The 20046-nt window shown below is 42.6% G+C and overlaps 1 protein-coding gene across 1 annotated transcript in view; it reads right to left on the reverse strand.

Moving 5' to 3' along the window:
- Positions 1–2495: 2495 nt before the first annotated feature.
- ephb3a (eph receptor B3a) overlaps positions 2496–20046 on the reverse strand; it is a 51975-nt gene continuing 34424 nt past the window's right edge. Inside the window, exons 8-16 of the mRNA XM_042497547.1 lie at positions 19824–19980; positions 19510–19618; positions 19175–19227; positions 17062–17184; positions 16122–16369; positions 11102–11317; positions 10693–10842; positions 6009–6202; positions 2496–3701 (exon numbers count right to left, since the gene is read on the reverse strand). Of these exons, the coding sequence (XP_042353481.1) occupies positions 3590–3701; positions 6009–6202; positions 10693–10842; positions 11102–11317; positions 16122–16369; positions 17062–17184; positions 19175–19227; positions 19510–19618; positions 19824–19980 (1362 nt within the window). The 3' untranslated portion in view covers positions 2496–3589. The remainder of the gene's footprint in view (positions 3702–6008; positions 6203–10692; positions 10843–11101; positions 11318–16121; positions 16370–17061; positions 17185–19174; positions 19228–19509; positions 19619–19823; positions 19981–20046) is intronic.

Genomic DNA, 20046 nt, shown 5'->3' on the forward strand with positions numbered 1-20046 from the left:
AGGAGAGGAGTAGACCCACATACGTATACAAGCACAAAAAGTCACACATACCCTGCGATACTACCCTTAACTGCCTCTCTTTTAACCTGATGCTTCATAGGATAACTTATCATTCAACTTAGCACCAAGGAGTTTCGGGGCTGATCGTGCAGGTATGGTGGGCAGTCAGCTGCTCCTGCCGCACACAGACCTTCCCATTTTGTACAATACAGAAAACAGTATGGTGTCAACTACCCTTTCACAAACTCCTGTACTGCAGCCAAACAATTCACTGGAACATGTCTCTTAAAATATTTTAGGTGAGATAAAGGAAATACAATAACATAATCTTGGTTTATATTCAAACAGAAGTGATTAGTTTTACTGTTTGGACTGAGTTTAAAGGGCGGCTGATCAGCTTCTGTTGTTTTTTTGTCCGTAGCGTCGGCAGGTGTACAAAATTGAGAGAGTACAATCTGTAGTTTCAGCAACAGCCCTAAAGCCAAGGATGTATAAAGAGAACTGGATAAAGCATTGGAGGCAGGTTCCAGTTTATTCCTATAAAAACTGCTCTTTGGTTCATTAAACCAAAAACAGTCCAACTGCTGTGTATAAAATTCCCCAGATGGCACTGTTTCTGTACTGTGTGGCTCACAGAGCAGGTGCACGAGAGACGTCCACCAGCCAAGCCAGTTCAGCGCTCTGCTAACTTGATTGGGTACAACACCATTCAACCTTGTGGCTTTTTCAAGGCATTTTCAAATGTTATCTGACCCAACTGATCAATTTCTAATGTGTAACTAATGAATCCACTAATTTACAGATGTCTCTTTGGCCATGTGAGACAATGGGGAAAAAAAGTCTTTTTGGGCCACAAAGCATAACATGGCATATGTAATTCCACTGTTTGGCCGCAACGGAAATTGGCCTCAAAGCCCAGCGCACTTTCTGGGGGCTTGTCTAGAGCCAATAAAAATTCATCAAATTTTCCCTAAGTTTGGGGCTGTTGTTTGAACGACAAATTGTACTTCCTCCTTTTTTCATGCCTGAGTAGTACTGCAAATGAGCAGGGAAATTTGGGCGCTGGGAAAATGGAGGAAAGTTTACCAAAATGCATTTCAAACATACTGCCAACAATTATGATAGCTGGTAAAAAATCATCAAAGTGTCCCTTTAAAAGCTTGGCCCATTCAAAAGAAAAGAAAAATAAAGTGTTGCACGGAAAGACTTGGCCCTCAGCAGGCTCGTATGGCTAGTATTCTCCTCCAAGGTCGAGCCTTTCTGCACATCATCATCTTGCATCAACGAAAAGAGCAGCAGCACCACCGCAAAGCATTTATCTGCAATCTAGCTGCAAAGCTTTGACACAAATGATAAATGCCACGCTTCGTGGGTTACCCAGTGGAATTACACTCAGTGGCTCCGTTTCTGCATATATAACACGTTTCGATCTGTGTGCGTCATGAGACCTTTGTGTTGACCCGCCGTGTGTACATCCTGTGAGAGCGCCAGAAACGATTAGAGAACATGTAGAGAACATCACCAGTCCTCCCTTTGGTGGCCGGTGATGTGGCTGCTGTCTGAGCAGCGAGTCACAAATGGGTAAATATGAACCCCCCGACAGAAGAGCTCACTTTCAGTCAGCAGAAACAGAAGGTGACAGCTTCACTCATCTGCACTGGTATGGAAAGAGACCCGGTTTGTGTCCTGGCTGACGGATTAAAGCCAAACAACACTGACATTTGGTGTGAAGCCAGATTAACTTTGCCTCCTTGAAGCCTCTCCAGCAGCAATAGAGACTGAAATCCCCAGAATAGTCCTGTGGTCTCGCTAATTGGCGAGCTGCGTGGACCAGCCTTCGATTAATCTGAAATCTTAATGAGTTCGTCCAAAGCTGCTGTGATATTCCGACTGAGGAGGTAAAATGCGCTCGGTATTTCTTCTTTTCATCCCTCGTCCGGATGAGAGGAGACCCGGAACCTCATCCTGGTGAACCCGCCAAGAAATCAAAGAGAATACCACAGAACCGTTTAATAATTTATTTGCATATGATTATCGTAAAAATACTGAAAGAGAAATGCTTATTTTTGTTCTAGTTTTCTGGCATTTTTTGTTCTTTTTACAATCTAATACACCTTTAATTGCACAGGAAAAAGTCTGCCCTAACAGACACACATTTTCTTCTTTCATTGTGACATATAGTTTCGGATATGTAATGACCATTTGAACTGTTATTTCTCCATTTGCTTGCTCCTCAACGATAAACAAACAAGCATATAAACAAGGGTCATAGAGAGGCCAGAATCAGGTCAGGTGGGTGTAAATGCTGAGCCGACCGCTCTAATAGAAATATAGTATTATTTACAGGCAGTTGTTTTAGATAGGAACTGCGCTGACAGTTGGCGTGCTGAAGGAAACACATGTCAGGAGAAATAAACCAATGAGTGATTTGTTCTGCATTAAGGTCAGGTCAATATTAAGGTCACGGAGCTATCATCTGGATACTGACCTTTTTAATTCCCACTGATCTGCAACACACTCGCCAAAGTAAAATATACAACACGGCACGACCACAGGCGCTTTTCAGTCATAAATATTCTGTCTGAGCAGAGCATTTCACTCCTGGATTCACTCATTCATGTCTGTCTGGTTTGTTAATGTGTGAAAAAACAAGCATTGTAATAAAAAAGTTTTAAAAAAACACACAGAAAAACACCTCTCTCTGCAATAATAGATAATAACTTAGCATTCAAAACAATGCGTATATGAATCAAATAAGATTAAGAAAACATGGACGTTAAAGTCCATACAGCAAAAATGCCACCAAAGCAACAGTTAATGTGGAACTTATTTGTACTTTTCTCATGAAGAAGTTTCCACTTTGGCATGCACATGACGTGTCCAGCACAGTGTCAGTTATACGTCTCTCCTCGGACAGAGAGACAGTGTGAAGACTCGGATGCTTTGTACAGATTTGTAACACGTATTTCTCCCAGTACATGTGGAAGACGGTATTTAAGAGGAAGCAGATGAAAGTTGTGGGTTTTTTTTTCTTGTTTCCTGAAATAAAAGAAAAAAAGAAAAGAAAAAAAGCAAAATAAAAGAGGTTGGGTTGAAAAGAAAAGGGTTGGTTGGATTGAAGATGTCGAGTAAAAGTTATTTTAAAAGCAAATGTTTGCTTCATCTTGGCACTGTCGTATCATATAGACACTGGATCCTACTGTGTGTCTGTGTGTGTGTGTGTGTGTGTGTGTGTGTGTGTGTGTGTGAGCTCTCCGGTCCTCTGAGGGGGACGAGAAGGAAAGACTGATTCCCAACCAGCAGAAAACACATGCAGACATGCAAACACAACCTGAGAGGGGGCAATAGGAAGTTTGGCTTTATGTCAATAGTCACAAATCCACAAGTGTCAAGTAATGAACACACACACTGCGATGGACAGTTCTCTTTAAATGTCTCCAGTCCAGTCGGAAGGAAATCTCCAAATTGGTCCTGTTTCTTTCTCTCTCTCTCCCTCTGTAGCTTCTTTCTTTTCTTCTTTTTATTTTACAACAGGCTCTTCGCGTCAGAGTTTCTAGGTAGTTTCTATTGGCTCTGTATCCTCCGCTTCTCACACTCGGATGGGGAGAGTTTGGCTCATCTGTTGCCGAACGATTTCCTGACTGCTGTCCGGACTCTTCCTGTTGTGTCCCGGCAGCGTCCCTCCGAGCCGCAGCAAGTCCCTGCCAACACAAAGCCGCACAGGTCAGCAGCAGGTTCACAGCCACTTTAAACAAAAGATACGGCTCATTATTACGCCGCTAAGTGCTCTCATTGAAGGTGGATAAAGGTCTAATCCATCTTAGTGTCAGTGGAGCTAAATTCTGCACAGTATCTATACACCTACGACCTCATGGTTATAAACAATAAAAGATACAGCACCGTGAGGATATGCTCCAATCTGCTGATCTAGAGCTTCATCTGCTATAAAAAAAACTCAAAGCCAAATCTACTCATCACATTTCGAGATTTAATAAAAGTTCAACAGATTTTTTTTCTCAGCTATCTTTGAAAAAAAGCGCTGCAGCCTCCGAGTGTCCTTTGTTGCTCGGCCAGTGTCCTTGTTTTGGAGGCCCTCGTGGCTGGAGATACTCTACAGATAGCGCTGCATCTCATATCCTCTCTCTCCCTCTGTTATCTGCCCCAACATCATCTCGCAGCCAATGGCAGGTGAGCTGGGGCGAGCGCTCAGGCGCACACGCAAACACGGGAGACACTCTCTAAATCATGCTCTGACAACATGATCCTTTCTCTCCCCTCCTCTTCCTCCTGCTCCTCTGTCTATCTCTCATGCTGTTGCATAAAGATGAGGCCATAAATTAATCACTGGCATGTCATCTGCACACAGCGACACGTAGCATAACATGCACACACACACACACACGCACGTATATCCCTTTCCTATTCGCCCATCACAGCATTGGGCGCGCCCTCCCCTGATGCATTAAAAAGCTCATTAGCAACCTAATTAAACACATTCCTCTCTTTTAGCTTCTCCTCAATCTCCCTTATTACTCACACTTCATCACCTCCTGCTTTTCCACATCAGCAGCTCTGGCTGCTGTCTGTCCTATCACCTACATTCCAGCATCCAGCCAAGTATAGGGGGAATTAAACTGAGGTCAGCCATTACATTTCCACACACAATTAGCCTCACTGAGCCCAAATCCTGGCATAGGAATCGCCCTTGGGGCTCTGTGTTGGAGTGAAACTGTGAGCCAAGGAGCTGGCACAAGACCTGGATACTGTATGTATGAATTCTGCCTTTTGTGCCTGTCGGAAACAGGAAACGCATAGTCAGAGCCGCACAGTCGAGGATCTGCGCTTGATTCATTATACATCACTACAGAGCCGAGGATCTTGCATCTAAAACCAGCACTAATCATACTGTTGACTGGATGCCGGGCCAACAAAATTCAGAACAAACACGTCAGTAAAAATGGCTGGAACATTTGCAGCCGCCGCGCTCACAACAAAGTTGAAAAACAACTCGGCGACGTGAGGGCGGCTACCTATGAATAAGTCAACTTCTACACTTCCAAGGGAGGCGTTGGAGAGAAAGAGACAGACGTTTGTCTGGCAGTAAAAGCCTACAGCTCAAAGAAATATCCTCCCAAATCAACTGAAAGCATAAAACAAACCAAACCCAACAAGCATGAACCTTGGTGTGCCTCTCTTTAGGCCAGCCATATTTTGTTTTACTGTGACATCTTATTCCAACAACCCGGAGGCACAGCGCCGTTCGTCTCTGCACCGGGAGGAGTCTTCATCCTGAACTTCACAGCCGTCATATACAATACAGGGGGCAATTTCACACAAGGTGAAAGAGAGAGAGAATTGCATCACGCCCGTTGTGCTTGCACCATTCAGCTGTTACTGTGGAAAAAACCCTCAAAAGCATAAAGTGCCTATATGGAAAACCCAGCAGAATAATGCATATATTTCTAACAAAGGTCTGCTTCAGTAGCTGCCACGTCAGCTAACAGCACAACAAACTGCACAGCCGATACCACAGACTTTATAAAGTTACTGAAAATTCGTTAGCAAATATTTGAGCGTTTCTGCTCTTAGCTTTTGCATTTGCTGAAAACTCCGGTTGCTTTTGTGAACTGAGATTCGTCAGAATGGTCAGAAGTTGCAAGAAAGTGTCCCTCCACACACAGCCTTGAAACCCAGGGAGATTTTTTTTTTTCTGCAGCCTTTTAGAAAGTAAATTCAGCAAGTTTGTCTGAAAAAGTTGCTAAATCTCACAGTGAACTTGTCAAGGTGGCAACAGTGAAGTGCTTCCTAAAAAGAGCTGAGATATGACACATTTTCCAAGCGCAAACACTTTCCATCCGCCTTGAAACTTCTCTCCATTCACTTCAATGAAAGAGAGGCAATTTGAGAACAATGCTACGGCACAAACTGTGACAGGATTCTTCCTTTATTCAAGAAAAGTGTTGGAGAGAGTTACGTCAGTCCTCCTCTGCTCCTTCATGTGGACTCACCCTGAGTAGGTGCTGGTCACCACCTTGAGGCTGGCGGCGTTGCGGAGCAGCTTGTCCAGGGTGCTGACGATGCGGGAGAACTTGGGCCTCAGGTTTCTCTCCTTCATCCAGCACTCCAGCATCAGCTGGTGCAGCACCATGGGACAGTCCATGGGCGGGGGCAGCCGGTAGTCCTGCTCTACCGCCGTCATCACCTGAGGGACAGGAAGTCATTTTTAAAGACCCCTCCAGACACGTTTTAAAAGTATGTATCAGCTCTAACAAGGGGCCAGAAACAGATCTGCTCTCTCTTCTTCATTGAGAAACTCCATCACCGCTGACTGCACTAGGTGTGCTTCAACGGTAGCATTTAAGGAAACATCCCAGAGATTTAGTCAGGCATGTTTGAGTCTCAGTCAGATTAAGATGAAGAGTCTGTTATGAACCAAAATTGGCAACTAGCAGACGCGTTGAGCTGCCAAGTGTAGTTAGAGTCTTCTATTTATATTGTTTATTAGCTCGCTGGCTAAATGGCAGCGGCTCACAGAGTGTCGGTGGTTGTGAAACATACAATATTATCTACTAGATGGGGTTTTTGGTAGATAGTGAAGGGAAGCTCCAGGGTCGGTTTACATCCACAAACTGCACCATCTGCCATGTTTGCTGTCAAAACTTTCACTATGCTAATGCTAACTCTGCTCTCTGTACTGACACGTCCGCTCTGCGTTGGACGTTTCAGGTTTATTTGCTGGTGTTTTGTTGAGGTCTGCTGTTAATATGTGTTTTCTGTATTAGACAGCAATTACTTTGGCATTAGTGACGTGCCAAATACAACTTGCCAGGCGTATGTTTGAATCTCAGATTTTAGTCGAGTGAACACACAAAAACCCCCCTCTTTAGTAGAGGAACGTGAAAACGCCTCTCTTGTGACAAACTTTGCACCGAAACAAGTCGGCAGAGTCAAGATCAGACATTTTTGGGGATATAAACTAAATGTTTTTGAGTGGAGGGGGACTCTGAAAGTCTTCATGCTCATGATGACACTAACATGCTGATGTTGGGCATACAGCGTTTACTGTTCATCATCTGAGTTAAGCCTGTTATCATGCTAACAGCTGCTGTGTAGCACTGATCATAAAGGGCAGCTGAGGATGGTGGGGATGTCTTTGGTTTTATAAGTGTTGGATCAGAAATTAAAGTGCTGGACTTGAATCAGATTGCAGACCCCTCATTTTTTTGCCCAGTAACTTTACTGGCTGCTTTATTGTCCCGTTTGTGAAATCAGTTACTATACATTCGGTCTCAAGTATCATTTTCTTAAATTATTTAACCATTATCTGTAACTTTGATTAAACAAGTGGGTCAAACTCCCAATTGCTTAGTGATACATTAACATAAGTCATTTGTACCAACTCAGTCTTAACAGAAGCTAACTAGTTCGCAATTCACCATCAACTGATGCCAATAATGTTTGCTGCCTGGAAGCCAAACATTCAGCTAGCTTACTAGCAGGCCGTATCCCTAAATGTATTTTATTTCTGTTGTCTGCTGTGATTGTTTGTGTGTCTTTAAAATGATATAATAACTAACAGTAGTATGAGGCAGAGACAGTCTCAAGTATTGGACACGTTTCAATTTTGACATGAGGATGACATTAGGGGACAAGTTAAGAAATCACCGAAGTTATTTCAATTTATCCTCCGAGGAACTTGAAAATCTGTAGCTAATTTCCCGGCAATCAATGAAATCACAAATGTCCAACTCCTCATGGCACCAGAGGAAAAGTCAGAGGAACGCAATAGTAATTTAATTCACAATCTATCAAAAAATCGTAAAGATATTTCACTTTAAAACAAAGTAGTCAACCAACATAGCGCTGCTAGCACGGCTAACAAACACAAAAATTCACATTTAGTGAAGTGCAAATACGAACGCAGAATATCTTGCATACAAGGATTTAAGGACATTTTATGTGTTGCTTTTACGAAGTGTTAACATTCTGCTGTGACTCAGTTGTATTATGCTCACTCTGTTTGGCCTTTGTTAGTGTGGTGGAAGAATAATCCCCTGTTACTGTATTATGTCCTACATTAGACAGTTTCTCGGCTCACGCTGTCACACATTCCAATCTTCTTTTCAGCATCTTTATAAAACTCTAAAAACAATATTCTCAAGGTTGTCACTTCAAAACTGGCATGATTGATAGGAAAAACAATAAGTGGAGGACAAAAACGTTCGCTCATTGATTTGATTTCGCCTAGCAACAGCATTTCCCTCCATAAGCTCTGTATGGGTTTTAACTCCCCACAACAATAAAAAATTGCCATTTGGGAACAATAAAACATTTCTGCTGCACCCCTCTTCTCCTGCTGCTTGTCCTTTGATTTTTATGTCGTGCTTCCAGCCGGCGAGTACCTCTGTTTATATCTCGCATTTGTTGACTCTGTTGCTTATTGAGCGATGACTGTGGCACAAAGGCTATTGGGAACAATAGAGGGCTTCTACTTTGATGCTTTCATTACTGCATGTGGGTTTTGTTATGAAAGTTATACATACATTACTGGCATTTTTCATTTGGGCTGCTTTTTTTTTTTTTTCTTTATTGCTATCAGCGTTACAACTCTCTTTTTGAAGAACAATACAGAGCAGATATTCCTCGGAGAATAAAGTGGAGGTGTACACACTGCTTCAGTACTTTGTTCAGGGAGGAGGAACCAAGAGATTTCTTTTTTCCTCCTTGCGAGCTCTCTGCTGTAGTTACGATGTCTGTGCAGAGCAGATAGCCTACAGGTAACAACGCCCGTAAAAAAAAAAAAAGACTGTTCCTGAATTCTCCTTTGTGTGTGTGTGTGTGTGTGTGTGTGTTGGGGAGGCTTTGCAGTATGGATTTGTAGAGGGTGGGCAGGCTAGGGCTGTAAATAAGGTGGTAAAAACTAGAACACAGACACACAGCTGCACCAGCATCTGCAACGAGGAGATAAAGACAGCAGAACAGGCCTAGGTCCAACATGTCACGCTGGAAATCAAAGCTGCAGCAGCTCAGAGAAACTCTCAGCTGGCCTTGAACTTAGACATAAAACTCCTCGAATGTGCATTTGTTCTATAGATATATGTCTGTAACATGAGACTTTCAGGCTGAAGTGGGGTTTATACTTCTGCGTTGAACCGACTTCTGCTTGGACCAACTGGCAGCCTCCGGGTTCGAAAAACAAAGTCAAAAAGGAAGTGCCAAAAACTGCATTTTTTTGAACGACCACTTGAAGCTGGCTCCAAAACAAGAGTCAGTTCTTATAGATCCCCATGTTAAAATGCCCGACTTTACAGCAGAAAATACCATGTTTAAAGCCTGGTGCAACTTAACAGTTTTAGTCCCTATAGCTAATCGTAACATCATGACAGGTACATTCTTTTATTATATTATATATTCCCCTGCTTACATTTTATTGAGGTTTAAAGTTACACGTATATAAGGGCGGGGTCACTTGTATAAGGGTATTTTTTTGGTCTGTGGACCTTGAGACCTAATAATGGAGCCATATTTTGTCACACTTCCTTTGTTAAATGTTGCCAATGTTCCAGGGTTCATTAGAGTAGAGAAAAGGTCAGCTGGGCTAATGTATGTCATTTAAAATGCCATAGGCTAATAATAATAACGTTAGCACGTTGTATTTGTGGGGAAAAAGTGTCTAGCAAAAGACAATTGTTTTGTCGGTGAACCTTAAGAGTTATAATGGAGCTGAATAATGTACTTATGTTAAACTGGGCTGTCTATGCAGTAGAAAGACAAAAATACTTTTGAAATTGGTGCTCCATGACCAGAGAAAACAGAGGAAAAGGGCTTCAGCGAGTGCTTTCATTCAAGAAGTAGAAAACCTACAACTACCAGAGTGCACTGCACTGACTGGACCAATGAACACTTCCGCTGGTGGTGATGTAATGAGAGCTTGGCTGTTTTTCCACAGGAATCAATGTGTTAATCAGCTGGTAACAAACAATATATATTTAATCCATGCTCCTTAGTTTTATTGTTTCCTCTAAGTTTTTTCAGCCTCTGTTTTTAGAAAACATGAAATGTTATGGCGCCCATTTCATGCTCCAAATTCTTGTATTACAGCCAAACAGAGCTAAACTTAAAATATGTTTCTGAAGACATTTTAGGCGAGAAATAGGCAAAACAGTAACAAAATCTTGGTATATATTTGATTAGCACTTCAAAGTTTTATCATTTGATCGCAGTTTGAGAGAGACAAATAGAGAGAGAGGTGGTACTCTTTCGCAATCCGCTTCTCTACTCTTTATCTGTGGGGGTGGCCATACAAAAAAATGAAGAAGTACAATGTGTACTGCAAGCAACAGCCTGAGAGCCAGCGAAAAGAGGGGGGAGATGGGCACTGGTAAAATGGAGGGAAATGTACAACAGTTCATTTACATATACAGCACTGCCCACATTGTTATACAAATCTGGTTCAATATCAGCAAATTGTCCCATTAAGTCATATTTTATACGTTTTTTAGGTGAGTTAGTTAAAACAGTGAAACCTAAGTGCACTTCACAGAAACTCAATCGTGGTATAGAAAGCCCACCGCCAACTAGGGATTTGTGTATAAGTGTATTTGCAGAACAACGAAGACACACAACCGCACAAGCATAAATGCTCACAACAGCGCAGGGCCTATGCACATTCATAAATCAGCCTTAACTCACATCCTGGTTGCTCATGTCCCAGTAAGGCCTCTCCCCATAGGACACCACCTCCCACATGACGATGCCGTAACTCCACACATCGCTGGCGGAGGTGAACTTCCTGAAGGCGATGGCCTCTGGCGCCGTCCACCGGATGGGAATCTTCCCTCCCTGCTCGCACACACACACACACAGAGGGGGGATGGTGTCAGCATCCTGGGAAACTCAACAGTCTTATAACAACACACGCATGCAGAAGCTAATAGACGCTTCACAGACGGTCTCGCACGCTAACGCAAATATTGGCACACATGAACAGTCACACATGCATCCATATGCACATGTGAAACAAGTGAAGGGGATCAGATTAACAAGCCCAATTAAACATGCACTGAGTGTGCAAACACTGTGTTAGCACACATATACTCACCAGGGAGCTTGTGTAAGTGGGGTCAGCGGAGGTGTCATCCAGGAAGCGCGACAGGCCAAAGTCAGAGACCTTGCAGACCAAGTTGCTGTTGACCAGGATATTCCGGGCGGCGAGGTCTCGGTGGACGTAGTTCATGTCTGACAGGTACTTCATGCCGGCAGCAATGCCACGCAGCATCCCAACCAGCTGTGTCATCGTGAAGCGCCCGTCATTCAGCTACAAAAACACATGAGCGAGAGGGGAGGCGAGAGCAGGAGAGGCGGTGAGTGAACGAGGAGGAATGAGGAGGAGTAAAAAATTTGAAAAAAAGGGTGTGTTGGAAAATAGAGAAACAGACAAAGAGTATGGGAGATAAGGAGGAGGAGAAAGCACCTGAGAGAGCCAATCAGTCACTGAGGCCACATAAACATGACATCTGTCATAACGCTTCACGGCTGCTCCTGACAGTCACTGACAGCTGACCTTTTCACGCATGCTGTCCAATTAGCTGATTAATTAGACTCTTTACTGTCGTACTAAACCCATTAAGGCTCTATATTGACTCCACACAAAAACAAAAAGGGAGCTGCAGCGCTGAAATCAAAACCAGACAAATGCAGGTATTTTTCTTCCATTCTGCAACTGAGTTACAAACCCGCTGCAGGTACAGGCGGTGCACGGTTGTTAACACAAAGCTTTGTTTGCATTTTTTTGCTAGCGAACATTAAAGCGAATTCGTCCCGTCGACTGAATTAAAACGGCATGTTGCTCAAAGCTTATTCTCCTTATTTGAAAGTCCCTGAATTGCAACATTTTTTGGCCCTTTCATGTTAACATTTGAGAAGCATGAAACAAATCTGAGATTAGGGCTTTCAGGGTTTAATGTACAATTATTCACGTGTATGAAGCGTGACACAGTGGGATGAACTCCAGATCAGCAACCAAACTGTGGAGGGCTTGTGACGAAACTTGAACAGCGACAGTTAGGAGTGCATCGATAAATTCTGGGCCAATACTTAAGATCACAATTTAGCCAATAGCTTGTTGCTGATATTTGTTCTCACTTTTGTGCCAGGGATACAAAGAAATCCTCATTATAATAATAAATAACTAAATAAATAACTGAACTGTTTTCAATAAATTAAGCCCTTCAGTATACTACATTGAAATGACCACACATTCAATTATAGACATTTATGAAACATTTTAAGATAACCTGTTACATTAAAAACATCTATAAATAACTGTTTCCAAATCCTTTACATTTTATAAATCATAATTCCCTTCTCTAATATATATTTTACATTTCTGTCTAATTATCAACCAATTTCTCCTTCAAACAACTGTATTTATTCCATTTTCTCACCAAAAGCTAAATTTTCACAACAGTGTTATAATTTACCTTCACCCAATACTCATTTTTACTGAAAAGAGCTTGAAGGCTTTATAATGTAACTCCGTGCAACCTCAGTTAGCTGTTAGCCAAGGCTGTTGTGCCCATGAAAAGGGGAAATAATAATCATAAATGAAAATGATGTTTCCTTAGTGAGAGCTTAAAATACCACGACTTCTGCAGTTATGTGGTTGGAGACGGAGGCAATAAAGTATAAAGTAAACAGTATAATACAAACAACTTTTAAGCCAATCCTCCTAAACTGTTACTCATAAAGGCATGTTTTTAACCATATTAAAGAATTAAATATCTAAAAAAAAGTTTAACTAAACTTTCTAGGCTTTTAGTAAACAGGCTTATTTTTATTTTTTAACTTGTCACATGGCCACCAGCTGCTAACAGCTAACGTTCATCATCTCTCCTGCTGGTTTCAGCACAGATTCATTGTTCACAATGTAGCCTTATCAGGGAAACAAAAGGCTGTGTTCTCCGATGTGAAGACAGTGAGTTTTGATCGTGAGTGAGTTTTTTTGAGTCCTTTTGTCCGAAAGGCACCCAATGAAGAGCTCTACTCTACCCAAACACATTTTCTATTGTCTCCAGGACAACAGGACGCAGTTAAGTTGTGTTACATTTGCTTTGTTGGAGTTTGAAGTCATAAATTTCAGATGCAACACCCCTTGAAGTTGTTTTTCTGACTCGTAAAATTAAAGAAACCCAGGCCCCCGAAGTTGTATTTCCGACCTCAACATCCTATATGGCTGCTCCGCGCATCAACAATATTCAGAGCTATAGCAAGACACAGTTTATTAGCTCTTTTGTCTTATTTTTGTCTCATTAAAAAAGTTGTCCACATAATACTGTCCAACCTCTGTCTGTTGCTATGATATTTGTATGTGCAAAATAAAGTGTTATGCTTTGTTATCAGCTGGTATTGATAATAATGGTTAATCTGGCTATATCTGGTATTGTTAACAGTATCTTGGTTGCACATCTGGTTGTGCTGGATTTCAGGAAATTTGGGTGTGACGTCATTCCCAGCTCCAACTTCTGAGGTAAATGTAATGCAGAATTAGCAAAACTGATGCGATACAACAGAAAACCTCGGCCACTGCCTAATGACAATCAACAAAGCAAATCTCAGCCAATACTGATGTTCAGCTGAACTGGTGCATCCCTGGTTAGAATTAAAATGATTCAATCGCATTTCAATACACAATTATGTGATTAAAAAAGGGAGCGGTTCTGGAGACCAGGATGAATCTAAAAGTATGCTCTGAGGTTTTCTTCCATGACCTGAATATCTAATAAGCAGAAAAAAATCTATTTTCGACATAATCAATCCCTTCTTTGACTCCACAAAGAGAAGGCACAGAACACAAGACGTGACATGACAAAACCATAAACACTCTGCTTTGTAGTCGGCACACTCCGATGAAGTCTGACAGCAAAACAAGGCAGAATGGATGGATGTGTAAACAGCCATGATTCATAGCAGGCCTTCAAAGCCATGGGGTGTGTGTGTGTGTGTGTGTGTGTGTGTGTGTGTGTGTGTGTGTGTGTTGTGTGTGTGTGTGTGTGTGTGTGTGTGTGTGTGTGTGTGTGTGTGTGTGTGTTGTTATGGATCTACATGTGCATATGTCGTGTGTGTAAGTGTGCCTGTGTCTCCTCGGAGCTGCAGCACAAGGTCTCATGTTCGTGACACACATGGAGAGTTTGAGAGTGTGTGTGAGTGAGTTAACTGTATAGTCTTCTTGTTGGAGCAGAACTCCGAGTTCCTCTGAGTCACAGGCAGTGTGACACTGGCGGGAGCGGGGGTGAGGACAGCACAGGCCGCGGAGTTTGTCTGTGTTATTTGTGGGACAGCTGACTGAGAGGAGTGGGTGAGAAGGAGGGAAGAGGCTCAGGCTGGACTCTCAGATGTAGGACTGCGACTAATGATTGTTGTCATTATCGATTAATCATCTTCAAATAACAGATTCATTATCCGGTCTATAAAATGTCAGGAAATAAGATAGTGTCCGTGTTTCCAACAAAACTTTAATTGGCCATTATCTGATAATTGATTTATCCCAAAAGTCAAGAGGTAAGTCAAGAAAAAAAGTTTAATATTTACTTCGACCTCTCAAATGTGTGGACTTAATGCTTTTCTTTGGCAGATACAACAACAAACTTTTCACTTTTTTCCTGACATGTCATAAAGAGAATGACTGATAACTCATCATTTGAGGACAAGGTGGGACAAAAATAAATAATGAAAATAATGGCTGGAGCTATGTCGAAATAGTCCCTTTGTTTGAGCAACAATACAAAACAGCAAATTCACACATGAACTTTAGTTAGTAGCAGCAAAACTAATTTTGCTTGATAAATTACTTTAACAATTAATCAATTACAAATATGGTTGCTAATTAATTTCATCTTAATTGACTTAATGTTTGGGCTGTTACCATTGTCAATACATTTTTACGTCTGCATTGAAGTCTTATTCACTTTAATTTAATCATATGTTTACAAACTTTACTCTAATTCTGCCAATTTTAGAATACAATGTATTTAGTCTAGTTACTATAAGGCTACACATCACGTTATATTATAACATTTAACATTCGAGAAGTTATAAATATTAGTTATATACTTTACTTATTTATGTTCTGTTTTTTTTTGCTTAAAAACATGTTTATGTTTCGCAAATCAAACACTAACAGAGAGATATATTAAGAAAAGCAGGGCTGCGACTCAAATTCTGTGGGAAGCACTGATCGTTTTTTACGGTGAACTGCTAACCATTTCATCCCTACATAAAACAAGGCACAAATATCAAAACATGTAAGGCAGCACCCGGCCCTGGTACGAAACACAAGTCCTCAGCCAGCGCTGAACCACTGACGGTCATATGGCATCAAGCCCACAAAAGTTAAGCGATATTAAAACAAGCTCATCAATATCATTGATTCATCATCTATGCAAAGAAGCGGCTGTATATCACTTAAAGATAAACTGCTCTTAAAACCGTCAGAGTTGCATCGATTCACCAGAAGCATTTAGCAGCCTCATCCAGCCAAACTGTAACAGTAAGTAGACTTCTTCACAGTGCAGCCATGCAGGAAAACACATCTCATTGAATGTAAATGACATGTAATAGCCCCCACGCTGCTGGAAATGTACTGTGTGACACCTCATTTCTCATCCTGCCTTTGTTCAGCGTTTGTGTAGGTGGCGGTGGTCTGAACAGAAAACTCTGATCAGTAATGTATTCTGTAGTCTTACAAAGACTCTCTAATACGCTGAAGCAAACCTATCCAAAGGTCTGCTGTGTGACAGTTTTCCACCAGGACTTTGTGCATTGGAAAGCCTGTCAGCATCAGTCAGTCACGTCAAGCAGAGACACTATGCCTGTCTCCAGGCGTTATATTGCACATTTAATCTCTATCACTCAGCAAGTGAGCGCCTCAGGGTGTTTCACAGAGAGTAAAACATTCCGATAACCCAGAGGTGTCGTGAATGACTGTCTGTCTGTGTGTGTGTGTGTGTGTGTGTGTGTGTGTGTGTGTGTGTGTGTGTGTGTGTTCTTCTCAGCTTTGATACAAACAGAAAGTAATCTTCTCTGTCAGAGGTGTTGCGGCACGCACCTCCCGCCAAGCTTACCCTGAGGAAGGAATCGAGCGCTCCGTTCTCCATGAATTCTGTGATGATGAGGACGGGACAGCTCCGCGTAAGGACGCCCTCCAGCCGGATCACGTTGGGGTGGTCGAACTGGCCCATGATGGAGGCCTCGGCAAGGAAGTCCCGCCTCTGCCGCTCAGTGTAGCCGGCTTTCAGTGTCTTTATCGCCACAACCATCTCCCTGCGACCGGGCTGCTTGAGACGTCCGCGGCACACCTCGCCGAATTCACCTGGATTGAGAAAAAAGGTGGGGGTGAGGGGGAGATGGTGGTGAGGGTGATGGGAGAGAGGGGGGGGGGGGGGTGGAGGGGGGGGAGGAAAGAAGAGGAGGGGTGGAGGGGAAGAGGAAGTTGGGGGAAAGTGCAGGGAGCGTTACTGGTCGGATTCGGGAGTGAAGGAGCTGATTTGAAAGAGTTGAGGGTCAGCGTCAACTGAAGGAGAGGATTAGAAAAGAGAAGAGGAAAGGACAGGAGGTCAGGGGTCGAAGATGTTGGGGAGAGAGGGAGTGAGCCGCATTGATCGAGTGTGCAACCTGGGAGCGGTGGAGGGAGACAGAGGGCGGGCGAGGAACTTGGGGGTTCTGCATTTGGTGCCTGAGTACGAGTGTTTACAAGGGAGAGAGAAAGAGACAGAAAGGAGGAAAGTTGAAGGAGCAGACTGTCATCTGAGGTGAAGCTAGGACACAACATGCTGCTGGAGAGGAAAAAAAAAACTAGAGAGGGAGAGGAGCTACAGAGAAGATTTTCACTTCAATCCTTCCCACCAGCAGCTCTCATGCACACTCTGTGAATTCTTTTCTCCCAGAGAGGACTCTCTTACAGAACAGACCTCAGGGCCTGATGGCACACTCCTGCTCGAATGAATGATTAATAAACCTGAATCCCTCGCCGTCCCCTTGGACAAAAACAACGGCGTTGTTTACCTGCACCGATGACTTCTTCTATTTTCACGCAGGAGATGTCTATCTCTTTAGCAAACTCGTGGATGGCGTCGTTGGGGTCCTCGTAGGTGAAAGGATCAATGTACACTTTGACTCCTGGAGAAACTGAGGGGGCAGCCAAAAAGAGAAGTCAGCATCTTACTTGCTTGGTATACGGAAGAAATCAATGTCACAATGTTGAGAGCAAATATTATTATATCCATACACAACAAAACACTGCAAATGTACAAGAGAACAAAAAACAACAATATAAAATTATCAAAACTATGTTAAGTTTGATTAATATCATTAAATGAATAATTTTAGGGAATGATATGCTTTCCTGCTGAGAGTTAGATTATAGGATAAATACAACTCTCATGTGTTTACGTCAAATATGAAGCTAAAGCTAAGAGATGGTTAGCTCCGCTTGGCAAAGGGACTGGGAGACGGAGAAAATAGCTTGCGCAAAGTTCACTTTTTGTCAGATTTTATTTCGAGTGTAAAAACAACAATTTTTGCGGGGTTGCTTGCTGGACTTTTTTGTGGCAGGGTGCAGTTACTTCCTGAAATCTGGGCTAGTTGGCTGGAAAACTCACGCTGCCATGCCACATAAGTCTGTGAAATGGTTGGATCCAAAGCCCATTTCTATGACAGCCCGTTATCCCGAAAACAAATGTCCATTTCTCTGCGTTATTTGCTACATTAAGGCAACCAGGGAAGAAGCTTTGTTAGCTTTAAATATCAGACCGGGAGGTCCAACAGCTCAGCTTCCACAATACTTTTTTTCCTACTATGGCAAAAGCACGACCCGCCCTCCTCTGCCTTTGATTGGCTTACCTTGATATTCTGATCCTAACTCTAACCGAGCTCACTCTCTGTCCTCATTCCTAAATGTAACCGACCCAACCAATGAAGGCAACAAGTCAGACTATCGGGGTTTCGGAATAATGAGCCTTCAGAACAAGCGACGACAAGACTTCAGGAAGTTACTGCAACTGGCATCTTTGTTGTTTTTTTTAATCAAATTTGATATGTGTTAATTTGTAAGCATCAAAAGTGGCGGGTATGCAGGTTTTTAAAACTTTGGACAGAGGCAGGCTAGCTTTTTTTAGCCTCCATGCTAAGCTAAGCTAACTCTCCTGTTGCTTTAGCATTAATGGGGAGATATTAGAGCGGTATTGATCTTCTCACGACAAGAAATCAAATAAGCATATTTACCAAAATGTATTTTGATCCACTGGCCAGGTGTACAGTGCATTTGTCTTCTCTTAACTTTACAGCTCATCGGATCTGCTTGATGTTTACTTAATTGTATTGGTTTATTGATGAGGGATAGGGCTGCACGATATCTGTGATCAGTGATAACGTTATTGAATATTGCGCTGATGATATCACATGAGATAAATAAACAGATGTTAAAGTGTACTCAGTTCTTGTCTTGCACAGTACCTGTGCTTGTGCCATGTTGTCTCTCCTGCATCCAAAATATTACGAGTTTTTCTCTGGTATTTGCACGCTTGTCTGCACTCATCTTGTCACACTTCCCTCCTACAACCATGCAGAGCAGTACGGCAGCACCGGTCTAATAAAACTCACATGCGTGCATGCAGATTATGACCAATCAGGCGATGTTAAACAGCTAAGGCTCGTTTTATTGGCCAAAGAGTTAACAGCATGGTGCGTATCAGACAAAATAGCAGACAGAATGTAATTAAATATGTTGTTATAATATTACAGTCTTCCGTGATGCAGTGATGATAAAAGCACAATATAACGTACAGCCCTAATCAGGGACATTGCTAATTGAGAACAGAGAAAAAAATGGACTGTGAGTGAGCCAGTTTACCTTGAAGGCTAATTTTTATATGCTGTCCTGGGCCAAATGTATAAAATACACCATAAAAATACAGTAAAACAACATTTCTCACAAAGATCACATGTATGAAGGAGTATTGTGACTAACATGAGGCAGACAGCGTGGTCAGGACCTCCTCTAAGCAAATAGGGAAATGGTTCCCTGACTCAATCAGGTGATTGGATAATTGATTGAATCAGTTGGTTAACTGTACTGGCATGACCAAAGCTTTCCCAAGCTGAACACACACAGACTCACTGTATTGCTGCAGTTTCTCAGTGTACTCCAGCTCCGAGCCGCTGCGCTGCTTCCTGTAAACAAGCAGCGCACAAACAAAGTCACATTCACATCATCAGTCTTGACCCTTTCCAGGTACGCCGAATGAAACTAATATCTAACTTGGCTATCAGATGAAACTCACAGGGCAGCCCTGATTTTTTTCCCTGTTCGAGAGCTCCTTTTTGAAGCTAAAGATTAAGTATACACCCTTTGAACGAATGGTAAAATTTAATGAGCCTCTTTGTTCTGAGACTAACTAACAAAATGAAACATGTAGTTCAGGCTTTCAGTGATAAAAAAAATCAAAGACTTACTTAAGACAGACAACGGCGATAACCACTAAGGCAACAATGACCACCAGACCCGCGGAGGCCGAGCCGATGATGAGAGGCAGCTGGTCCTGCACTGACTTCTGAGGGTCACCTGGAGTGAGTGCCACACACAGACACAAGTGAGTAAATAACAGCAGACACCGGATTTAAGAGATTAAAGGGTGGCCTGTACTGCAAGTGTAATGTCTGCCAATTAAGGCGGTGGTAAAAACTACGAAGCTTGAGCCTTTATTAAGAGAACTGTAGCAGCAGATCATCAGGAACCGACTGTAAAGCAGGAGGCAGGGGGTGCTTACTGTGAAGGCTGGTGCTGAAGTCCATGGGGTTGCTGTAGCGTCCATATCCAGCAACGGTGCGAGCTCTGACCTGCACCACGTAGGGCGTCGCGGCCTTCAGACCCTCCACCTTGGCTGAGCTGTGCTGGGATGTTACGGTGTGGGACATCGCCTGGCCCTGAAGTCAAGAAGAAGAAAGAGGAAAAGAACCATTAACGCAGCAGAGCCAAGTGTTCACTGTTGG

The sequence above is a fragment of the Plectropomus leopardus genome, chromosome 12 (assembly GCF_008729295.1).
Source record: "Plectropomus leopardus isolate mb chromosome 12, YSFRI_Pleo_2.0, whole genome shotgun sequence".
Classification (NCBI taxonomy): domain Eukaryota; kingdom Metazoa; phylum Chordata; class Actinopteri; order Perciformes; family Serranidae; genus Plectropomus; species Plectropomus leopardus.